This window comes from Mastigoproctus giganteus, chromosome 11 (genome assembly GCF_048544385.1).
Source record: "Mastigoproctus giganteus isolate SK-2022 chromosome 11, ASM4854438v1, whole genome shotgun sequence".
Lineage (NCBI taxonomy): Eukaryota > Metazoa > Arthropoda > Arachnida > Uropygi > Thelyphonidae > Mastigoproctus > Mastigoproctus giganteus.
The window spans coordinates 84,002,905-84,024,560 of NC_143585.1; the positions used below are offsets into that span (position 1 = coordinate 84,002,905).

The 21,656-nt window shown below is 37.9% G+C and overlaps 2 protein-coding genes across 2 annotated transcripts in view; both read left to right on the top strand.

Annotated features, from left to right (window-relative positions):
• The window catches only part of LOC150078205 (transferrin-like), a 44,273-nt gene extending 41,477 nt beyond the window's left edge, over nt 1-2,796 (top strand). Inside the window, exon 10 of the mRNA XM_090385491.1 lies at nt 2,397-2,796. Within this exon, the coding sequence (XP_090241617.1) occupies nt 2,397-2,651 (255 nt within the window). The 3' untranslated portion in view covers nt 2,652-2,796. The remainder of the gene's footprint in view (nt 1-2,396) is intronic.
• A 3,297-nt stretch (nt 2,797-6,093) lies between these two features.
• The window catches only part of LOC150078206 (transferrin-like), a 40,071-nt gene continuing 24,508 nt past the window's right edge, over nt 6,094-21,656 (top strand). Inside the window, exons 1-2 of the mRNA XM_090384255.1 lie at nt 6,094-6,206; nt 10,782-10,875. Coding sequence (XP_090240381.1) covers nt 6,134-6,206; nt 10,782-10,875 — 167 coding nt within the window. The 5' untranslated portion in view covers nt 6,094-6,133. The remainder of the gene's footprint in view (nt 6,207-10,781; nt 10,876-21,656) is intronic.

A 21,656-nucleotide genomic window follows, 5' to 3' on the forward strand; every position in this document is an offset into this window, starting at 1 on the left:
TTTTTTTAAGTATTTCAGGTTCTATCATGTCTATGCCGGGACATTTTCTGTTTCTTATCCGGGCGGCAGCACTGAGGTCCTGTATGGTGAAGGGGGTTCCGTGGTTTGCGTGTTGTAGTTCCAGTTTTCTCGACAGCGATGATTTTGTTCCTGTAGAGTTGGGATCGCCCGTTCCTTGAATATGGCATTCAAGATATTGTCCACTGATTGTTCCCAAGTTGTTGTCATTTGTCCTTGTGGGGTTCGTGTGGTAATCACTACCCCCCCCCCCCCCAGGGAGTTTTTTGGTAATAACCCTGTAGCCTGTTCTCCAGGGGTAATCATTTCCAGTTATCACTAAGCGTTCCCAAGTTCGTTCCTTACTTTACCGGATGGCGTCCGTCTATCGGTTTCTGGCTTCCATATAATGTTGTCTGAAGGCTTCCACTTCAGCTTTCGGCCACGTTCTGCGCGCTCGTTTAAACTCCTTTCTTCTTTTGGTTACCACTTTGCGGAGGGTATTGATTTCCGGAGTCCACCAGGAAATAGCTCCACGTTTCGGGTTCTTTTTTTTTTTTTTTTTTTTTTTTGATAGTTTCATTGCTTATATCTGTGACTGTTTTCGTTGTCTTATCTTGCAGTACGTCCGGGTCGGCTTGCGGGTCTCAACCTCCTGGATTGCGTTCTACCGCTTCATTCAGTAGGTTTCTGAAGAGCTCCCAGTTCGCACTGGTGATGGCGTATCTGTTTATTATCTGCTTGGGTGGTGGTGTTCTTGTTAGGACTCTTGTTACCTTGTAGGTTATGATTCAGTGGTCCGAGGTGGTCCACGAATCTTCGACCCTCCAATCAGTCACGAACCCAGCAAGATTTCTCGATGTCAGGGAGATGTCGATCGTGGCCTCCCACAGGGTATTACAATAGGCTGATGGATGATGTGGCTGGTTTAGAACAGTAAATTGGGTGCCCATGAGGAAGTCCTCCAGAAGTTGGCCGTTTCTGGTGCCTCTTCTGTCCGGTGTAGCACTATGCCATGATGGCGAACGGCAGTTGACATCCGCACTGACGATAATTTTTTGGTTAGGCAGTGTATCCAAAAGTCGTTTTGGTTTAACGATACAAGGGCTACTAAGGCCAAATTGTGTCTGTTCATCCTTAATTTACAAGCATATTGTTAGAGAGGTTAAATTATATGCTTCTGTACAAGCCAATATGTTTTAGATATAATAAAAGTTCTGCAATATTTGCTTAATTTCCTAAGAAATTAGATAAATCAGGTGATATAATCACACGTGGAGAGTGACTGAAAAGTGTTTGACCGGATGGTTGAATGTAAGGGACAATCAACCAGAAAATGACGGACCGTAAGTTGCGTCTGGCAGGATAAGCACTGTGGTAGGTTTTCTCCCAATAATAGAAAGAGATGAGTATGATGAGTGTGTCCAATTCTGAGTCTTGCCAGTACCTCTTCCTCTCGTCTGTTTCGTTGGAAGCCAGAGAGCCACAGCTTTGGATCTTCTTTTCCCTGGAAGCCAGAGAGCCACAGCTCTTTTCGTTGGAAGCCAGAGAGCCACAGCTTTGGATCTTCTTTTCCCTGGTAAAGTTTATTGTTGGTGTCACTTGACAACTTCCACTTTCTGCTACTTTTCCTTTTTCATTCTACTAACTTCTATTTCATGATGAGTCCCTCTGTAATCCTTCTCTTTTCTACTCTATCTCATCCATTACCCATACTTTACCTAACTTGTATATACTGTATATCCTTTCTATTTCTTCTCAATTGCACTTACAGAGCCTTGGCCTCTAAGTGTGGCAAGGTGTAATTTGATCCTGGTCGCCTTGCATGGCCGGTATTTGCGTTGGCTTCACCACAAGACGTTTACGAGTGGCTAATAGGGAAAACAATGGGGTCCGCTAATTTTAACATATGAATATACCTCGTACTATCTAAATATTTACCCCAGTATTGAACAAGATTTGTAAAAATATACAGAGTAATTAATATGCGTCAGCAGACATCCAGTTTTTTTTTTTTTTTTCGGAGAGGGGGAAAAGAAGCGCTGTTGCCCATTCAATATGAAATATTTGAAGTTAATGGGGGTTTTTTTTTTGGTTTTTTTTAATAAAATATATAAATTCGCTGTTTATAATCCGGGACGACAACACGGTCAGAAGAGTTAATGACGAATGAAGTGTTGATTCTCCGGTAAAAACTGTAGCGACGAATTTAATAGAAAAAGAACACCCTTCTCTGGTTTCCTATTATAGAGGAAATTAAAATTCGAGATATATTATTTAATTTATATCACTAACAATTTATGCAAAAATAAAATCACTTTATTTTGAATTATTTTTTGTCCATCATGACTACTTGTTTAAACATATGTATTAACTTTATTTTCTTTTGATCTACCTAGGTGATGGCATCCGGTGGAATTTCAGCAGACCGCCGTCTTGAAGCAGCTGCTCTATTAGCTGAAGCCAGTGAGCACTTTGGACCAAAATCCGAAAGATTTAAACTTTTCGGAACGTATCAAAATAAAGCGGATCTTCTGTTTAAAGATTCAACTACGGCACTGAAGGCTGTGCCACTAAATCGTGACTACAAACAGGTTCTGGGAGAGTTCTACAAAGCTGCTGAGGCTTCCGATAAAAAGGCTTGTCTGCGCTAGTTGAGATCTGATTATAGAACACCATAACTATCCAAAAACACTTTCATCACTGTTATTGTTGAAGCAAGATGAAAATTTTATTAACATTACATTGTTTTAATGGCGCTGTTGATTTGTGAGATGTGCAGATTTGTAATGGGCCTTGCGAACAAAAAATAATAAAAACTTACCAAAATCAGTTTCTCTATAACTTTGTCACGATTTTATTCTAATGAAACGAAAACAAACCACAGTACCACATAAAAAAAAAATGAACATAATTTAATACGAATATAATTTAATTTTATATTTAAATTTAAAAAAAAATTTAAATGTGATTTATACAAAGGGCAGTGTTTCGCTGTTTTTTCTTATTTTTTTAAATGACTGAGTTGAGAAATTTGAAGTTGAAGCTCTATATAACGACCCCCCCCCCCCAGAAATGACAAACACGGTCGTTATTATCGATCGATCATAAAATCAGTCAACAAAACAAGTAAAAGCTTGTAATTCTACTAATTGTATAATCTTATTTATAAGATGTACTACAGTATTAACAAGAAAATTATGATTATAAACTGTAAATTTCCCTACATACCTATCGAGACCTAACAAGAGAATTATACCATACTTTAAAATAATTTGTCAAAACACGCTGTTTCAAATGGTAGAGCATATTTTAAAAGAGAATTATTAATGTCCGTGATAGCAGTTATTTCGCTTTTCCGGTTAGGCTATGCTTGAAAAAACGGTACAAGTTCTAACCCTTTGATGAGCCTCTTTCAATGAAACTTCTTATTCAACCACAGTAGATTCCTCATCTTCATCACTACAAATTATAGATTCCATTACGTCTGCAATGAGTTTCTCTTCATTCGTACATATTCTGAAACATTCGATGTCCACATGGCGATTCTGCATAATCTTTCAAGCTTAAGTTTTCCTGTAAGTTTAGGTGATGATGCACATGCTCAAATATTTCTTCCCTACTATCAGACTGTTTTTCGCAATTAATAGCGGAAGAAGCATGCAAAACTTCACACATTGCATCATTCAAGGCGGTAAATCCAACATGTCTGATTCAGTTGGCGATCACTTTTTCATCAACTTCATCCCAAGCTGAAACACGCAAATACATTGCCGGCAGGATGTCGATTTCACTTTGAATTTTGCTTTCAAGACATTGCAGAATTTTGTTAAAAAGCATTCTTCGACAGTTTTTCTAAAAACACTGAATTACACCCTGATCGAATAGCTCAAGAACTAATGTCACATTTGGTGGTAGGCACTCGACAGTAATTGCACGTAGGTTTTTACTTTACAAATTTTTCTATTCTTCTCACTCTTCCTGCGATATGCATGCAGTTTCTAGCAGCATCGGCAAGTAGGAGTCTGTCAACAACATGGTCTGGCACCTCCGTAGCCAGGAGCAACAGTGCGTAGCACACGCTTCTTGATCAGACCGGGGTTCAAGCCCGTGACCACCAAATACGGAGGATGCGGATGCCAAATACGTAGGAGTAGTAAGTCACAACTTCTACAACAGGACTGCAAGATCAATGAACAAAGCAAATATTGAGATATTTGATACCCCCGGACACTTCAAGAGGCAACTGAAATTGCTAACCTCATCCAGTACCTGACTTAAAATGGACTCTTCTTTTAAGTTCTAAGACTCTGTGTAATGTGTGTGAAGAAATACCAGTGCTCTGCCTGTTCACTTAAATAGGACGGATGAGTCCTACTTTTATTTATTTAGTTTTATTTTTTCTGTACATTTACTTTTTTCTTTACTTTGGGAAATGTATACTCCAAGCTTCTGCTTTGAAGCTATGTAATAATTCTTTGTAGCTGCACCCTCAGGCACGTTGTTTGCTGTTTTTTAGCTGTTAATAATAATAATAATAATGCGGAAAGGTCAGGGAATGACCACCGCATATCCCCGGAACAATATGGCCTTAGTTGCTAATTCTCCTAAAAACCAAATAACAAACAAACAACATTCTCTAATGAAGGGTATCGGCAATATGCCCGAAACACCACCTTAAATTGTATAGTGGTTTAGGCGATTAGCTTAATAAACTATATTATTAATTTCACGTGGTATATGAGTGGTTATTAAATATATAATAATTAACCTTAATGGAAAATAGCCATGTAATGTCCTTCCTTATCTATATTAGACCTCACCTCATCTTTAAGAACCATACCAAGTGTATCATGTCTGGTTTTTCAGAAAATTAACATTTTTACTAGTTTATTAACAAACCATTTTAGCGAGCTAAACAGACCGTGAATTTTTATGTGCATGAAATATTCAACCCTGATTGTGTATTTTCTCCTCCTACTTCCCTCAGAAGTGTCCACCAGTAATCGGCAAGCGATTTGGACTTCACCTGCCTTCATTTCTATGTCAGAAATGTTCTGATGAAAATTTTCACTACGTTTATTGTGGACATTACTCAATTTCTGGGAGCTAAAATTAAGATGCAAATGTACAAAACGAATTTTTCAAGCTCCTATTTCAATCGAATTCTTTCACTAACGCTTGCAAGTTTTTGATTTCCTAAGAAGTTTTTTTGTTTTTTTAAAAAGTTCACGAGATGACATATCATCATCATCATCACTTCGAAGCGTCAATGCACAACAGGCATATGGAGGAGATGGCAAGATTAATCTAGATCTCCTATTATGCGGCCAAAATATAGATCGTAGGCTTTCTTAATCATAGCAGAAATTGTTCTTTTGTGCTGTTCAACTGCATACTCACCACAAGCATAAACTAATGTGTATTAATTTGTTTCTCTGTGTTTCTATAACGATGATTATAGAAACATCGCAGAATCAACTTCAAGTAGTATATTAAATATAAATCATTAATTTCATACGTCATATATCAAAAACTGTGCCACTTCATAGCTGTGTTGTTAATATTATAACGTAACCGAGCTGGTCAGAACGTGTCCCGGGGTGTCGCACAGTAACGAACATTCACCCAGGGTCATTTAATAACTAAATTATTTAAAGCCAACAGGTGTGCCCTGCCTTCAGGAAAAGAATTTTCAAATGCAATTCCAATTTATTTCCTACCGTCACATAAATACAGATTTTAATATAAAATAATGAAATTGTTCAAAATATGCCATGTAGGAATAGTAAGTCATTTTTATAATAAGAAAAAATACGTTAAAACAAGCCTCACCATACCATAAAAAGATACGCATGTTGTTTAATGATTATCACATCATGCCGAAAAACACTCAATTCTAAGAAAGGAAGTGAGTGATAAGTAATGCAGTTTTGTCATCAACTGATAACCTTAAATGATTTCTTCGTATTCGCCTTCCACTGGCTACTGAAACAACCTTTTGACCTCCTTAAGTGGATGAAACTTCCGTTGGTTATTCCAACATTTACGTCAGTTAATCTATGTGCTACCAGAGTATATATATATATTTCATGACGTTGTTTAAAAGGTCGCAGACAGTCTTTCACTTTTCGATATGGCTAAAATTCTGGTAGTTTCTGTGCTCCTAGCTGTGATAGCAATATGTTCTTGTTCGGAAAACCAAACAGGCAAGTGAATAATCTATTACTGAGTTGATTTTTCATAAGGATTAAGTTCAAGAAGTTCGACATTTTCCTTTTTATACACAAACGTCCAAACTATAAAACGTTTTGCAAACAACCAAAAAGTATTCGATAAATTAGACTTTTCAAATGCATGTTATCATTATATTGTTTGACTATAAACAGAAAGAGGGAAATTTGTTTTTCTCCCTCTTTCTGTTTATAATCCGAATCGAATTGTTCATATAGGGATAAAGGAGTTTATAAATAATGTATACTTTGCAAATATGAAAAAAAACATTGAATGTTGCATATGGATCGGATAAAATTCTTTTGCGAGCCTTATTCTGTTAGCAGGCCATACTTTTTCATCCCTAATCCAGGCAAGATAAAATAATTTCTACTCACTTACTACATAATAGGTATTCATTTTATTCTGTCAGTGGCCGTACCTAAATAATGTAAAACCTTGTTTGATATTAAACATTTACCAAAAAAAATATTACCGGTCAATGCGACAACTTCGGGGTTTGTAAAATGCGCATTAGCTGACAGCATAAATGATGACTAAAATATTTACATTGGAAGTAGTCTTGCTTACATCTAGAGTTATCTCCATGAGAGTTCAGTTCACTTTCGATTTGTAGAGAGCCATTTCGCAGAAAACATGGCACTGATTTTCCTATCGTTGCAAACATATACTATATCTGTATCGTTTGACAGGGGAGAAATCTGTCGTTAAGGAGCAGCATTTCTGCCCCTAATATTTCCTTTTTAAATATTGGGGCCAGAAACTAGTCCAGGAAGCATTTTCACTGTTAAGCCTACTATCGCGTATTTCATTAGGGTTGTAGCTAGATACCGGTATGTAGCTCGTAGGCTACAAAAGTTGAGAAATTAATATTTTCCAACATACAGATATCATAATGTTTGGGGTTGCTGATCTCCTAATCTCCACTGCATAGAACAGCACCCGCCATGCGGAATCTGCACATATACATGTAGCTCCTAATGATAGTTAGTTTTCTTGCTAAGAGCAGATTTGGTTTAATTTACCATCTAGAGATTTAGTGCTAGCAGTTCATGGCAAAGCTATAGTTTGGGATCAAAAGATATATAGTTTGGGATCAAAATAACACCGAGATCAGTATGTTTCATTACAGCGGAAACTGCGGCACCAATGGCCAACTTTATCTGAGTAGGTGTTCTCTTGAGGGAATTCACTAACATTATGTATTATATGTAATATACACAAAGTGATCAGTAAATCGTGACCACACCAACCGCAATGGACTATGACGCACAGGTCGAAGTATAAAAAGCCGAAAAGTTTTGTACGCTATAGCAGTTGTAATTTGCATCTGGTCGTGCAAGTCAAAATAGCAGTTATGAGACGTTATGAAATAACACGGAATTTCAAAAGGGCATGATTGTGGGAGAACGTGTATCGGGCGCTTCCATATCGGAAGCGGCATGTCTGATCGGTTGCTCAAGGCCCATTGCGGTAAAGGTGTACAAAGGATGCTGTCGAACAGGTAGAACCACCTCCAGTCGACAGAACTCTACAGTGTTACGCAAGGTGGATGTTCGTGGTGAGGGAAAGGTGCATCGCGTTATACGGAATCAGCTGCAGGTCACTGTGCAACAGTTTACATCTCAATACAATATAGGGAATGCAAGAACAATATCCCAAATGACGATGACCCAGGTGTACGGGTTCCACTGAAGAAAACCCAAGAGATACCCTCTCCTCAACGGTGATCATCGTCGACAGCGAATGCTGTGGTGTCAACAACACGCAAGTTGGACAGGAGAACTGGAAACGAGTGTGATCGGAAGACTCCAAATACCCAGTGCAACATATCGACGGACGTCTTCGTATATGGCACATGCAATAGGAGTTCATGGACCCATCGTGCCCAGTGTCCAGGCATGTAGTGCTAGTTGCTCAATGTAAGGTATGTTTGATGGCGCTGGCAAGAAGCAGGACCTGTGGTGCATATGGACCTACGTTTCACTGGTAAGATCTATCGGCAGCTCTTAGGAGACCATATATAATCTGCCATGTTGGATTTTTTCCTGGACAGAAGCGGAATCATGAAAGAAGATAACGCGTCGTGTCATCGAGCCAGCACTGTGCACGAGTGGTTTGAGGAAACAGTAAAGATATCGCCCATCTTGATCGGCCTCCACTTGGCCCGACCTCAATTGAATACCTGTGGGATTTTTTGGAATGGGAAGCAAAGCGTATGGACACACAAACGTCATCTGTGGAAAAGCCTTGAGACAACATGGCTGCAGACGTCTTCAGACATCTGCAGATTCGTAGACGTCTTCAGACATATCAATGAAGTCAATGCCTAGGCGAATAGCGGCTGTTATTACGTGGTGACCCAACGGTATTAGGTAGGTGGTCATAATTCAGTGATCATGAAAATTGTTTTATTATATATGTATGTTTTATTATTATATATACATTCAGTGTATATACATATATATAATAAAACAATTTTCATACATGAAAAATATGCCAGTCGTATGTAAGCCAAGTAAGTGTGTTAGCCAAGTTTACAGAAAGTAAACTAGTACATAACAGAAAGTAAACTACAGAAAGTAAACTGGTACGTAACACAGAAACAAAGGAGAGGGAATAAATCGAGATAAAGGATGCTAATGAAGGAATATGTTCCTAATATAATTTAGAAGAAATGCCAATTAATAAAAATATATATAAAAAAAATGCCAATTAAATCAGATTTAGCGGCGCCCCCCAGACGGCACCAGTCCAAATTACGTGAAATATCATTACAGTCAGAGACGAATACCAACTACAATAACGTGACCAACGAGGTGAAACAAAATAAAATAGACCGACCTTTATGTCCCAACTCGTCAGAAAGGGCACAATTTTTACAATGATAATTTTGCAACATAAAAAAAATTAAATATTGGGGACGGCAGTCTATCAAGAAAGAAATCAAAGGCAATGATGAAGAAACTTCACGAATTCAAACATGTCTTAACTTTCATGAAACGCTGATGAATTCAGAATAGGATTTATAAATATCCAGTTGTATACGATAAACCCTGGAGGGATAGAAATAGCGTTTCTTCTGATATTTTTACTGATGGACAATTCAGAAGTTATAATAGTTTGCAAAATACGTCCATGAAATTTGGAATAAGAAAACATCGTGTATAATGCAACAGTATAGTGTGCAAACTGATCGGGAAATTCTTTTTTGAAATATAAAAAAATAAAAAAAAAAAATTAGCTCATGCTTATTTAAAAATGAGAATGAGGGGCTTTAAACTTTTAATATGAAAGAAGTGCGATTAACCAACAACGCTACGAGCTTTTGTATTGTTGATGGGAGTGTTCACGGGTCCTGTGGTACTGAACCCAGTCTTCCAGTAGAGCAGTTCATACGGCATATAAGTTTTTGAAAGTAGTCGACAACTGGAAACTTTATTTCCGGTCACGTGGTTGATTTCTGGTTTCGAGGCTTATAGAGGTATTCCTATATAGGTAGCTAATATAGGTAGCCGGATCCTTAACCTTCTTGAAATGGGACTTCCAAATCTGTACAAAATAATCAAAATGTGTCCAAAACAAGGCTTTATATAATGGAATATTTATTTCCTTTCCCCACTGGCAAAATTTCCATTCATTAATATGTACTGCCCCAGCAACCGGTTTACACTATTGAAGGAGCTACGTGTTGGAATGCACAATTCCACCTAAATTATCAAATGCCTTAAGCTTTCTGCTTCGCAAGTAGTAAGATAATCGATTATTAACATACAAATGTAAACCTTACATTTCCCAATAATGCGCTTTAATTGCCTTGTTTTGTTTTTAAACCAACTGGATGATAATCTTTGCTGAAGGAGTGGAAACACTGACGTATAAAGCTCCCTGCTATTGCCTACACACTTAAACCTGTCTCTGGATTTCGCATATATCTCGTTCGCGCAGCTGAACACAATGAAAGTGGCGTCCTAATATTTTAGCAGGGTGGCGTATATGTCTATGTACGTTAAGTGGTCGATTTCTGTATATATGTGATAAAAATGCGAGTTGGGGGGAGGCGCTGTAACCCTCGGCCAACCATCTCTATAAAAACGACGGGAATCAAAGCTAGACTTCTCACATAGCAGGCATGGTGTTTAAGGTAAAGCTGCACCGGTGGTCTCCCACAACTGCACTATCTGTACTCTTAGCATACAGGACTCTAAATGCCAAAGTGTGTGTGTGTGGCATGTTGTTATGTGTATAGTATTGTGTTGGGTTCTGTTGTTTCTCTGACTACTTGGCCGCAGGGCCCCTAATGGACTCACCTCCCAGCGGTTGTGGCGGCGGGCAACCTTACGTTGCCCGCCGCCACAACCGCTGGGAGGTGAGCAGGAATGGAAACACAAAGAATAAATTTGGTGCTCATAATAAGATTCATATGCTTGGAAATCTTTAGAATGAAGTGTTTCAGAAGACGCCATCATAAATAAAATTTTATTTTATACTTATTTCTTCTCTTTCATTATATTTATTATTTTTTATTTATTTTTTTTTTATTTCAACAGTTCGAATTTGCATAACCAACACATATTCAGAAGACTGCAGAGAGATGGAAGAAGATACCCGAGGGATGCTTACCTGTGTTTATGGAAATGACAAGTGAGTAATTCCTGATAATGTTCAATATATTATAGCAGAAATTACAATAAACTGGGCATCTTCAGTGTCTTTCAGCTTTCATTTGACTAAGATTTTTTTGAACAGCATCTCAAAAATATCTAAAAGGCTTAATACATGAAGCCTAGAGTCGTAATGTCTTCGGAAAGGATGAAGTCTTTTTCCTCTACCTTTCAATTGTTTAATAATTGAAAAATCTTTTTATTGTGAAATACTGAAGCCATTCAGTGCCAAATGTGATTGGGACAAAGAACTATTCTTCATCAAAAGACTTTATAATTGTGAATTGTCTATTTCTACAAAAAAAAAAAAAAAAAAAAAAAACGAGAAAAGAAAAAAAAATGAGGAGATAGAGCGTGATAGAAGATAGCAAAAAATATGCGTAAAAAAATAAATAATTACAAAATTGACAAAATAAGAAATGTTGCCACACAACTTACAAAACTGGTCTCTCTTCAGGTGTAACAGCCAGGATTGCAAGCAAAATAGCAACGTCTTTATTCCTGATTAAATCATAAGTTAAAGGCTAAAAAGCACAACCATAAAAATGAGAATAAAATGTGAATTGTTATCGAAATAAATGAAATGGAAATGAAAATAAAATTCTGTAAACAAAACAAAAAATTACAAGGATTAAAAAGAAAAATTTTTGAGAATGGCTTATGAACTTTAGAGTTGACACTATGAAGACAAGAAATTACACTAGAATCGACAACAGAAATTTCTATAAACATATAACTTAGTCTAATCCAAGTAAAGAGATTTGAAAACATAGTAGAAAGCAAGTAACCACCGAAAAAATAATTTACATTGTAGATATGAGTGAGAAACCTTCCAACACAACCAGAAATACTTCCTTTCTTTTCCATTTTTCTGCTTTCTTGTTTCCACTTTATTTTTATTCTATTCAATACACACAATCTTATATAAAAGCACTGGCACGCCATTTTGATTTCAGGATATTGTAACTGCGAAATACGGAAATATATTGGACTATAAAAAAGATTAGCGGTTAGCCTGGATTTTATTTCAAACGTGAATAATGAATACATGGAAAGAGCTAATAAGGTTCAGATGGGAATGATGGTTGTTATATCATGTGGAAAAAACTGTTTGCTTATGCTATTGCTTAGGAATTAAAACATTCCTAGCTCAGAAGTTGGAATACTGCTCAGGAATTAAACATTACATTGATTGTAATACTGCGCCAATATATTGAGTAAACTCATATTTATAAGTAATCCACTCTACTAACTACAGGAACTCTAAAACAAAATTATTTTTCACGTGGTGCAAATTTTTTTTTTTCTCACCATTAAACTAATTATTTCTTAATTTGTTTTATTTAATTAATTTTATGTAGCATCTAAATAGACCCATTATGAAAATCCGTTGAATATAATCAGAGAATATGTTTAAAGAATTAAATTTTCTCCACCTAGTTATTTAACAAGAGGGGCGGATGCAAATTTAACCCAGAGCGGCCTTTGCCCTTTCATACTAAGCAGCCTTTCCGATGTACACACTTGCCCCATCAACGTGGGAGCGCTAGCAACACTGCACCATAGAATTCTTTGGAACTATTGACAACTACTAAAGAATAAGCTTGCACTGCACGTTGCTGTCTAACTACTGTCCTTAAAAAAAAAAAAAAAAAAAACACTTTAAAGGTTCAAAAAGACGAAAATCTAAATTGCTGAAAAGGGGCGAATTAAGTTTATTAACGGAACGGTGAATGGAGAAACCTACACTGCTATCTTGGAGGTGAATGCAGAAACCTACTCTGCTATCCTGAAACACGTTATTAGGGATCACCACACAAACGTCCAAATCTGCATTTTTCAACAGGACCTTGCCACACGGCAAAATTGGTAAGTTTTATGCTATTTACATTTAATGATGAGTTTATCTTCTTTTCTCACAAGGCTTAATTAGACCAATATTTTCCTTCGTTTTTCTCCCTTAAGGTGTAGTCATACCTCAGAAATGCTGACATTAGTGTTGGACTAGCCCGATAACAGTCAAGATTTAAACCCTACTGAAAATTGCTGGTACATAACGTCGTCTAAAATTGCTCAGAAGAAGAAGCCAACAAGTAAGATTCAGCTGAAGGAGAGCATCGCAAGGGTGTAGTACTATGAAATTGGGCAACCGTACATCCAGAAGTTGATTAACTCTATGCCAGATTATTGCAAGGCTGTAATTGCAGCTCGAGGAGGAACAACAAAATATTGAGGACTTATTTTGCTGATTTACAGTACATAATACTATTAAGTTAACTTGTCATTTCAGTTTGTACACGTAAATGAAATAAAATGTACGTTTGGTTGTCACGATTGCCATTTTCATGATTTCTCATATTTCCATTAATTAGGCATTTACTCTTTGGGAAGATATTTATGGCAATTAGGTACATTAGGTGGAGTCTTTTTATTGGATTTGATTCACAGAGATATATATTATTCCATCTAACAAATGCATTTCGAACATTTCTGCAACCCACAATGCAGCGCAAAACATTATTTGCAAAATTCACAAGTGATGCAGGTTTTTTTTTTTTTTTTTTTTTTTTTGTCCGCCACTGTATATATAAAGTGCACTTTAATTTCCGGAACTAAAACTAAAATTAATTTCCGATATACCGGCCCTATACTGGTCTTGTTTGGTAGCTGGTTTATAGCATTTTTAAGGTCCTCGCTGGTAACTCAAATCTAACCCTTGTCAGATGGATTCAGGGTTGCCATTTCAGGATACCGTTTTTTTTTTTTTTTTTTTTTTTTTAAATGTCTAACAACTCCAGGATTCTGTTTATATTTTCATCTAAGTTGGTTTTGCAGAGAGGGGTGTTGAAAGTGGCAGCAGCCCAGTCATTAAAGACTTGCTCTCCCACATTAGCTTTATTACTTCTGTGATCAACAATTCTTTTTGTATTCCTTAACTTTGAAAGGATAGGATGGCCCTATTGAGTTCCCACTTCTTTAATTTGACGAAGTTGGCTCGTACCCTCTTGTAGCATGTGTGATCTACTGGGAGGCTAGTGTTTTGCGATTTTCGGAAATATTTTTGTTTCCTATGGACACTCATTTTTAAGTGAGGGCTGCACCAGGCATTCGCCCTATCCGAGAACCGTATTTTCATTGAAGCAACTTCCAGAATAGTTTGGAATAATTTGTGTGCCATCAGAGTTGTGGCTTCGTCTATTGATTTTGACCGCAGGTCATTCCAGTTCTATTCACTACGATTTTTAAGTATTATTTCGGGCTAATATATTTCACGGACAAAATCCTCCTCCACAGTTCTTCCGTTTTTGTTTCATATTCCTGGAAGCGCTTATCTTTTTTAAAGATGCCTCCATAGTTAAAACGCTGTAGTCACAGTTGAGCTTGCAGTGGTTGCTGACCAACTTAATGCTCAAGGCATTATAGTAAAGGAAGTCTAAAGCTTGGGTCCCACTTGTAGCTGTAGTATTAAGTTGCTTTACGTTAATAGTTCCAAAAACTGCATCAAGTTTATACTTAGCTTACTTTGTGAGTGGCGAATTAATTTAAATTCGCAGCCAGCCAACTAAAAAGTTCGCCTCTGGATTCCAGTGTGTGATCTGGAGGTAGGTAAATTGTACAGCCTGCATTTTACTTGATTGTAAAACGAAGGTCGCACAGTCCACTTCAAAGTTTTCTGGGCTGAATGTACTCTCCTTCGTGTACCAGTTCGCTGGGAATGCCAGAGGTATAAAAGTGTATGAGTATTGTACCTGTGTAATGTCGTGTACCGTTGTTCATCTGGTCATTTAGCTGTTGAATCTCAGCGTTTCCCCACCTTCGCTCCGTGGAGGCAGACCAGGAACCCAGTAGACTTAAGTTACTCTGGCAGGTACTGCCGCGTAATTTACTAAGATTTCGGCGGCTAGGACCTAAAAAAAAAAAAAAAAACTTATGTACACATACAAAAACATACATACATATGCGCATATACACAACAGTGATACATATATATTAATATATACGCATCCATGCAGTCGTAATTACTTTGGATGTTTGCATACAGCACGTGTGCATGCATTCATATATGGTTCCCAAAGTGGGCGGTACGCCCCCCAGTGGGCGCTGAAGCCTTCTAGGGGGGCGATAATGGGTTCAGAAGCAATTGGGGGGCGTTCAGGCGGTCTAGGGGTCGGTGGCTCCTTATCCATATTTTTTTTTATCTCTAGTGGACCCAGTTCAAAGGTCATCTAATAAATTCTATAATTTTTACTCTATGGACACAGCTGAAATTCGCTATAGGTGAAGCCAGAACTGTTTTCTTCGATTTCCCACTTCAATTTTCAAAACCTTCTATTGAATTTCACGCAAATGACAAGAATGTGACATCAAGTGTGTATTTATTTAGGCCTTTTTCTGTTATTTTTCTAAACCCACCCTTATTAGCCTAGGGCCTTTGAAATGCGACAACGCGAGCTACTGTGAGTTGACATAAGAAGCAATAAAGCGAAACAGTAGCAACAACTGGTTTTAATCAGTCTCCTACGAACCAATTATTACCTATGTGCTTGATTTGCCAAAAAGTATTTTCAAATGAAGCAACGAAGCCTTCTAGACTACAAGAGCATTTGACTAAAATGCATGCTGATGAAAAGGATAAAGATTTGTCCTATTTTCAAGTACTAGAAGAAAAATATTTTAAACGTCCAACTATATCAAAACTTTTTGCGTCGTCCACTAAACAAGATAATGACGGATTACAAGCGTCTTATAATATTTCATTATTAATCGCAAAAGTGGGAAAACCACACACAATTGGTGAGGAATTAATATTGCCGGCAGTAAAGAAGTAATAAACACTGTGCTTCATACGCCAGCATCAGATATCAGGAAAATTCCTTTGAGCAATAATTCAGTGCAAAGAAGAATCGATGAAATGGCTGAAGACGTTGAAAAATCATTGTGCAATTATTTGAAGACATACCAATTTTCCATTCAACTCGATGAATCAACTCTCCCAAATAATGAAGCACTACTCTTACATACGTACGATTCATAAAAGAAGAAAAAGTTTGTCAAAAATTATTATTTGCTAAAAATTTGAAAGCGGATACAAAGGGAGAATCTATATTTAATACCACGAATAAGTTTTTTTTTTTTCAAGAGAAAGACATTCCAATTCGTAATATTTTGTCTGCTGCTACTGATGGTGCTCCAGCAATGACAGGGTGCCACAAGGGTTTCATAGCGCATTTGAAACAAGCAGTATTGGCGCCTCCGTAGCCAGGTGGGCAGGAGCGGCAGTGCGTAGCACAAGCTTCTTGGTTAGACCGGGGGTCGAGCTCGTGACCACCAAATACGGAGGATGCGGAAAGGTCAGGGAATGACGACGGCATATCCTCGGAGCAATATGGCCTTAGTTGCTAATGCTCCTAAAAACCAAATAACAACAACAGTACCAAATGTACTTGCTATACATTGTGTTCTTCATCGCCAACATTTGGTTGCGAAGAATTTAAGTGAACGCCTGCATACGTCGCTCCATTACGTTATTAGAGCAGTCAATAAAATTAGAAGCAATTCATTGAGTGACAGATTGTTTAGCCAATTTTGTAGTGAAAACGATGAAGATTTCAATCATTTGCTGCTTCACACAGAAGTTCGTTGGCTTTCAAAAGGTATTTGTCTGAATCGATTTTACGATTTGTTTGATTCAGTACTAGAGTTCCTAGAAAACAGAAACGACGGATTGCGGGTCAACCTGATTACATCCAAAAATGACATCGCTTATTTGACAGACCTCTATAAAATATTTAAAGAAGTCAATCTACAATCAATTAATTAATTAATTACAATCTACAATTAATTAAGAAAAACATAAAATCAAAGGAAGTGCACCCAGTTAATATAGATGAACAGTGCTCTGTTGAGTCAGTTTGGTGTGAGATAAGCACTGCGAAAGGAAAAATAAGAGTAGGAGTGTGTTATAGGCCTAATGACTTGAATGAGTACAATGAACAATTGTACAGAGAAATAGAGTGGGCCAGTAAATCAGAATGTCTTATAATGGGGGATTTTAACTTCCCAGATATTGACTGGAACTTGTGGGTTGGTCACTCACACACTAGTCAGACTTTTGTGGAGTTATTGGATGATTGTTTTCTGCAGCAGAATGTTCGAGAGGCAACCAGAGAAAGTAACACTCTTGATCTGGTTATCAGCAGTGATCATTCGTGTATTAAGAATTTGCAGATAAAGGAACCACTAGGTGGCAGTGATCACAGTGTGCTGAAGTGGGATTTACTCAAAGAGGTAACTACCGTCAGGGGTAAAGGAAAGGGTTTTTGCTTCCGAAAAGGGGAGTACAGTGGTCTCAGACAGTTTTTAAATTCTGTACAGTGGGATCAACTGACGATGTTACAAACAGTAAATTCTAAGTGGGAAGCATTCAAAGAATTAATGGAAGCTACTAGACTTTATATACCGATTAAGAAATATCGTTCAAGGTTTAGGCCTAAATGGTTATCAAATGAACTAATGAGACTCGTGACAGAGAAGAAAAATGCATGGGATGCATATAAATTATCAGGTGACGCAGAAGCCTGTGGCAGATATAAGCTAGTCTGTAATCAGGTCACAAAGGAGGTTCGGCAGGCGAAGGCGGATTACGAGAAATCTTTGGCAAAAGATGCTAAGAAAAACAGCAAGGATTTCTTTACTTATATAAACTCTAAAAGGAAGGGGTTGAATATGATTGGTCCACTTGACATCGATGGTTCGACTGTTGATGATCCTGCTCAGAGAGCAAACAAACTGAATGAGTATTTTGCATCTACATTCACACGTGAGGAATTATTACAATTTGAAAATGGAAGAAGGTTATCAAATTGTAGCAGTGTGCTTAATGATTTTGTAATAACTGAGAGCAAAGTGGAGGAGAAATTGTTGAAGTTAAACATAAGAAAGGCACCTGGGGTGGATGGGATCTATCCAGTCATTTTAAAGGAGGCGGCAAAGCAACTAAGCAAACCCTTAGCCATAATTATGAGAGCATCCTTGGACTCAGGGGAGGTTCCCACGGACTGGAGATGTGCAAATGTGTCCCCAATTCACAAAGGTGGATCGAAGGGTGACACGAGTAATTACAGACCAGTTAGTTTAACTTCTGTTCCGGGTAAAATAATGGAGTCGCTGGTTAAAGATGCATTGCAGGATCATCTAGACAAGACTGCAGCAATAATTCAAACACAGCATGGATTTGTTAAGGGAAAGTCTTGTCTGACAAATTTGATTGGTTATTATGATGTGGTCACAAAGGAACTGGATGCAAAAAATAATTTTGATATCATATACTTGGATTTCAGGAAAGCTTTTGACACTGTTGCGCATGGAAGACTACTGTACAAATTGGAGCAGAATGGTACTAAGTTGCTACAATGGATAAAAGGATGGTTAAGTGGGAGAAGACAGAGGGTGGTAATCAATGGGTGCTGCTCTTCGTGGACTGATGTTATTAGTGGAGTCCCACATGGTTCGGTGTTGGGTCCACTGTTGTTTTGTGTATTCATCAATGATATTGATGAAGGTATATCAGGCTTAATGTCGAAGTTTGCAGATGACACAAAGGTTGGCAGGGTTGTTAATGACAGTAGTGGCAGTGTGCTACTGCAACAGGATCTAGATAATTTGGGCAGATGGGCTAAGAAGTGGCAACTGAAATTTAACCTTGACAAATGCAAAGTACTGCATATGGGTAGAAGTAACCCCAGAGAAACGTACCAACTGTGTGGTACTACACTTAAGGTGGTAGAAAATGAAAAAGACCTGGGAGTAATTGTGCAGTCAGATATGAAGTTTTCTGAGCAGTGCAGACAGGCTGCTAGGGCGGGTCATGGGGTTTTGTCAATGATATATAGGAATTTTGCTAGCAGGGAAAAGGAGGTGATTGTCCCTCTGTATAAGGCAATGGTCAGGCCACGCCTTGAGTACTGCGTACAGGTCTGGAGGCCTCATTTTAGGAAGGATGTAGATTTGCTTGAGCGTGTACAGAGAAGAGCAACACGATTGGTGAGGGGAATGAAGGGATTCTCTTACCAAGAGAGGCTTAAGTTCTGCAAATTGCAGTGGCTGGAGACTAGGCACCTGCGCGGTGATCTGATTGAGGTCTATAAGGCCTTGAATGGGTTGAGCACGCTGAATTCTGATGGGATCCTTCCACTTGTTCAGATTACCAACCTACGGGGACATAAGTTCAAATTAAGAAAGGACAGATGTAGAATAGATGTGCGGAAATTTGCCTTTAGCCAGCGGGTGGTTAATTGCTGGAACAAACTTCCATCTGTCGTTGTAGAAGTTGATAGGTTAAATAAATTTAAGGAGGAACTGGACAGGCATTTGGAGGGAATGGTGTGATTTTTTTTTTTTTTTTGGCTGATGCTGCATAAGCTTCTACACTTGCTTTCTTGCATCATGTGCCACTACTACTACTACAAGGTGATGAATTGAATTTAATTAAAACAAAAAACGTTATTGCCGCTTTTGTGGGGAAACTTCTTCTGTTCAAGCGGAATCTAGGCCGAGAGGAATATAGCCACTTTTCAAATTTATCAGCAGTGTCTCCCAAAAAGGAAGATTTACTTACATACTGCCAACCTTGAGCGATTCAAGGATATTCTAAACATGAATATACCAAATTGGGTTCTAGATCATTTCTCACATGTAAACACAGCAGGATCATCAAATTTAGAAGAGGAACTCATAGAACTCACAACAAATGAAGAACTAAAAATAAAATTCAAAAGTGGATACCAAGAGTTTCTGGCTTCAGAAATCAATACCGACACTGTACCCTGGATTATGGGAAATAATGAAGAAATTTTTAATTGCATTTTCATCTCCTTATTTGGCTGAGCGTGGGTTTAGTGCTGTAGCAAATTTACACTCTAAGAAAAGGAACCGATTGCATATAACCGAGCGTGGTGATTTACGACTGTTTTTAACGAAAGTTGAACCCGATATTAACAAACTTTTAAAAATGCATCAGGCTCATCCTTCACATTAATTTGTTATTTTTTCTTTGTATTTTTACTTTGTAAGTTCGAAATAAACAATTTTCTAATATCATTTGATGGTGTTTTAATTATTACAATAAGATTTTTACTAATGTAATACAATTTCCTAATATGTATTCCGAATTTTCATATTTAAACCATTGCATGAAACTTCACATTAATTTGTTATTTTTGCTTTATAAGTTTGAAATAAACAATTTTGTAATATATTTAATGGTGTTTTAATTATTACAATAAGATTCTTATTAATGCATTTGCAATCTCTTAATATGTATTCCGAATTTTCATATTTAAACCATTGTATGAAACTGTGCATAATGTTATTCGAGAATACACTTTACAATCTTTACATATGGGCTATGTTTCATCAAAATTGGTATAGCAATAACTGTGTTCAAGATGAAGCACATATTGGCCACTACTTTTCCAATAATTTAACGGCATAAGCAGTAATGTATCATTAGTTGCTATTTACGTTGAAAATATAAAACGGCTTGAACGCGGAAAACTGTTATAATGGGGGGGGGGGCGTTACAAAATTTATGTCTTGCAAAGTGGGCAGTGGCCCGAAAAAGTATGGCAGGAGCAGGGCAGTGCGTGGAATAAGTGCGTGGACTGGGCGAAGATTATTTTTGGGCTAGATTAATTTAGTGTAGGGAGTTCGCGTCATAGGTAGAGTGGGGAGGGGAGGCAGAAGGTTGGGTGGGGTAGAGGCAGAAGTATGGGAACGACAGAGGAGATGCCCCCAGGTGGCAGTGAGGCAAGCCCATGCCTCACCAGAAGGAAAGGTGGGGTAGCAAGGGGGGGCGAGGCGACTGGTCGTCTCGTCCCCCTGCCAGGATGGGTGTTAAAGGAGAGCCAGACTAGTGCTTGGCTCAGGCCACCAGAACGGCTGCTATTCGTCCTCCATTCAGATCTTTTGTGCATTTTCATGCTTGCTCGGTAGGTCATCATTGGTGTTGTGCATATTATGTGGCTTGTGTGCGTTCAGGCCCCATCTTCTTCTGTACAAGTCTTCCGTGAACTTGGAGAAGGCAATATATTCCTGCCCCCCGCCAGGAGGTGTTGTTCTCTATCTCTGGGCAAAAAGGTGCTCTGGACAATGAGCTGGCAGCGGAGGACATCATAAAGCTGGCATTCATGCATGAGGTGGTGCCAATTCTCCACAGTGTGTGTGTGTACGCGCGCGCGCGCTTGTAAGCGTCATCGCCTACAAGACTATGAAATTCAGAAATCTGCATGCACACTAAACACAGAATTACACTTAGTTTACAAACGCCTCACGGCCTGAAGAAAAATCTTGAAGAAAAATCAACACCGACTAACTCTGATACAAAAAAAAAAAAAAAAAAAGAGAACTGAAGAGACATACGAATATACACGCGGATATGTGGCAGAACCTTTTGCGACACTAGAAGTTCCCGTTCTAGACAGGTCCCAAATATTATGCCCCTGGGGAGCTCATTATCACAAACTTAATCGAATAAAAAAAAAAAAAAGAACAACAACAACTATTTCTGAACAAAATCACATTTCGGGAATCACTTAAACTAGTCGAGAAAATGAGGGGGAACAAATATTGCGACCTATAAACCTATTGCGACTGCATTTTTATAGGGTCAAAAGTTAAAATCCCTTAACCATTTACTTCAGTCTGCATCATTTTACCATTTATAACAAAAAAAAAAAAAAAAAAAAGTGTTCTGTTTTAGTT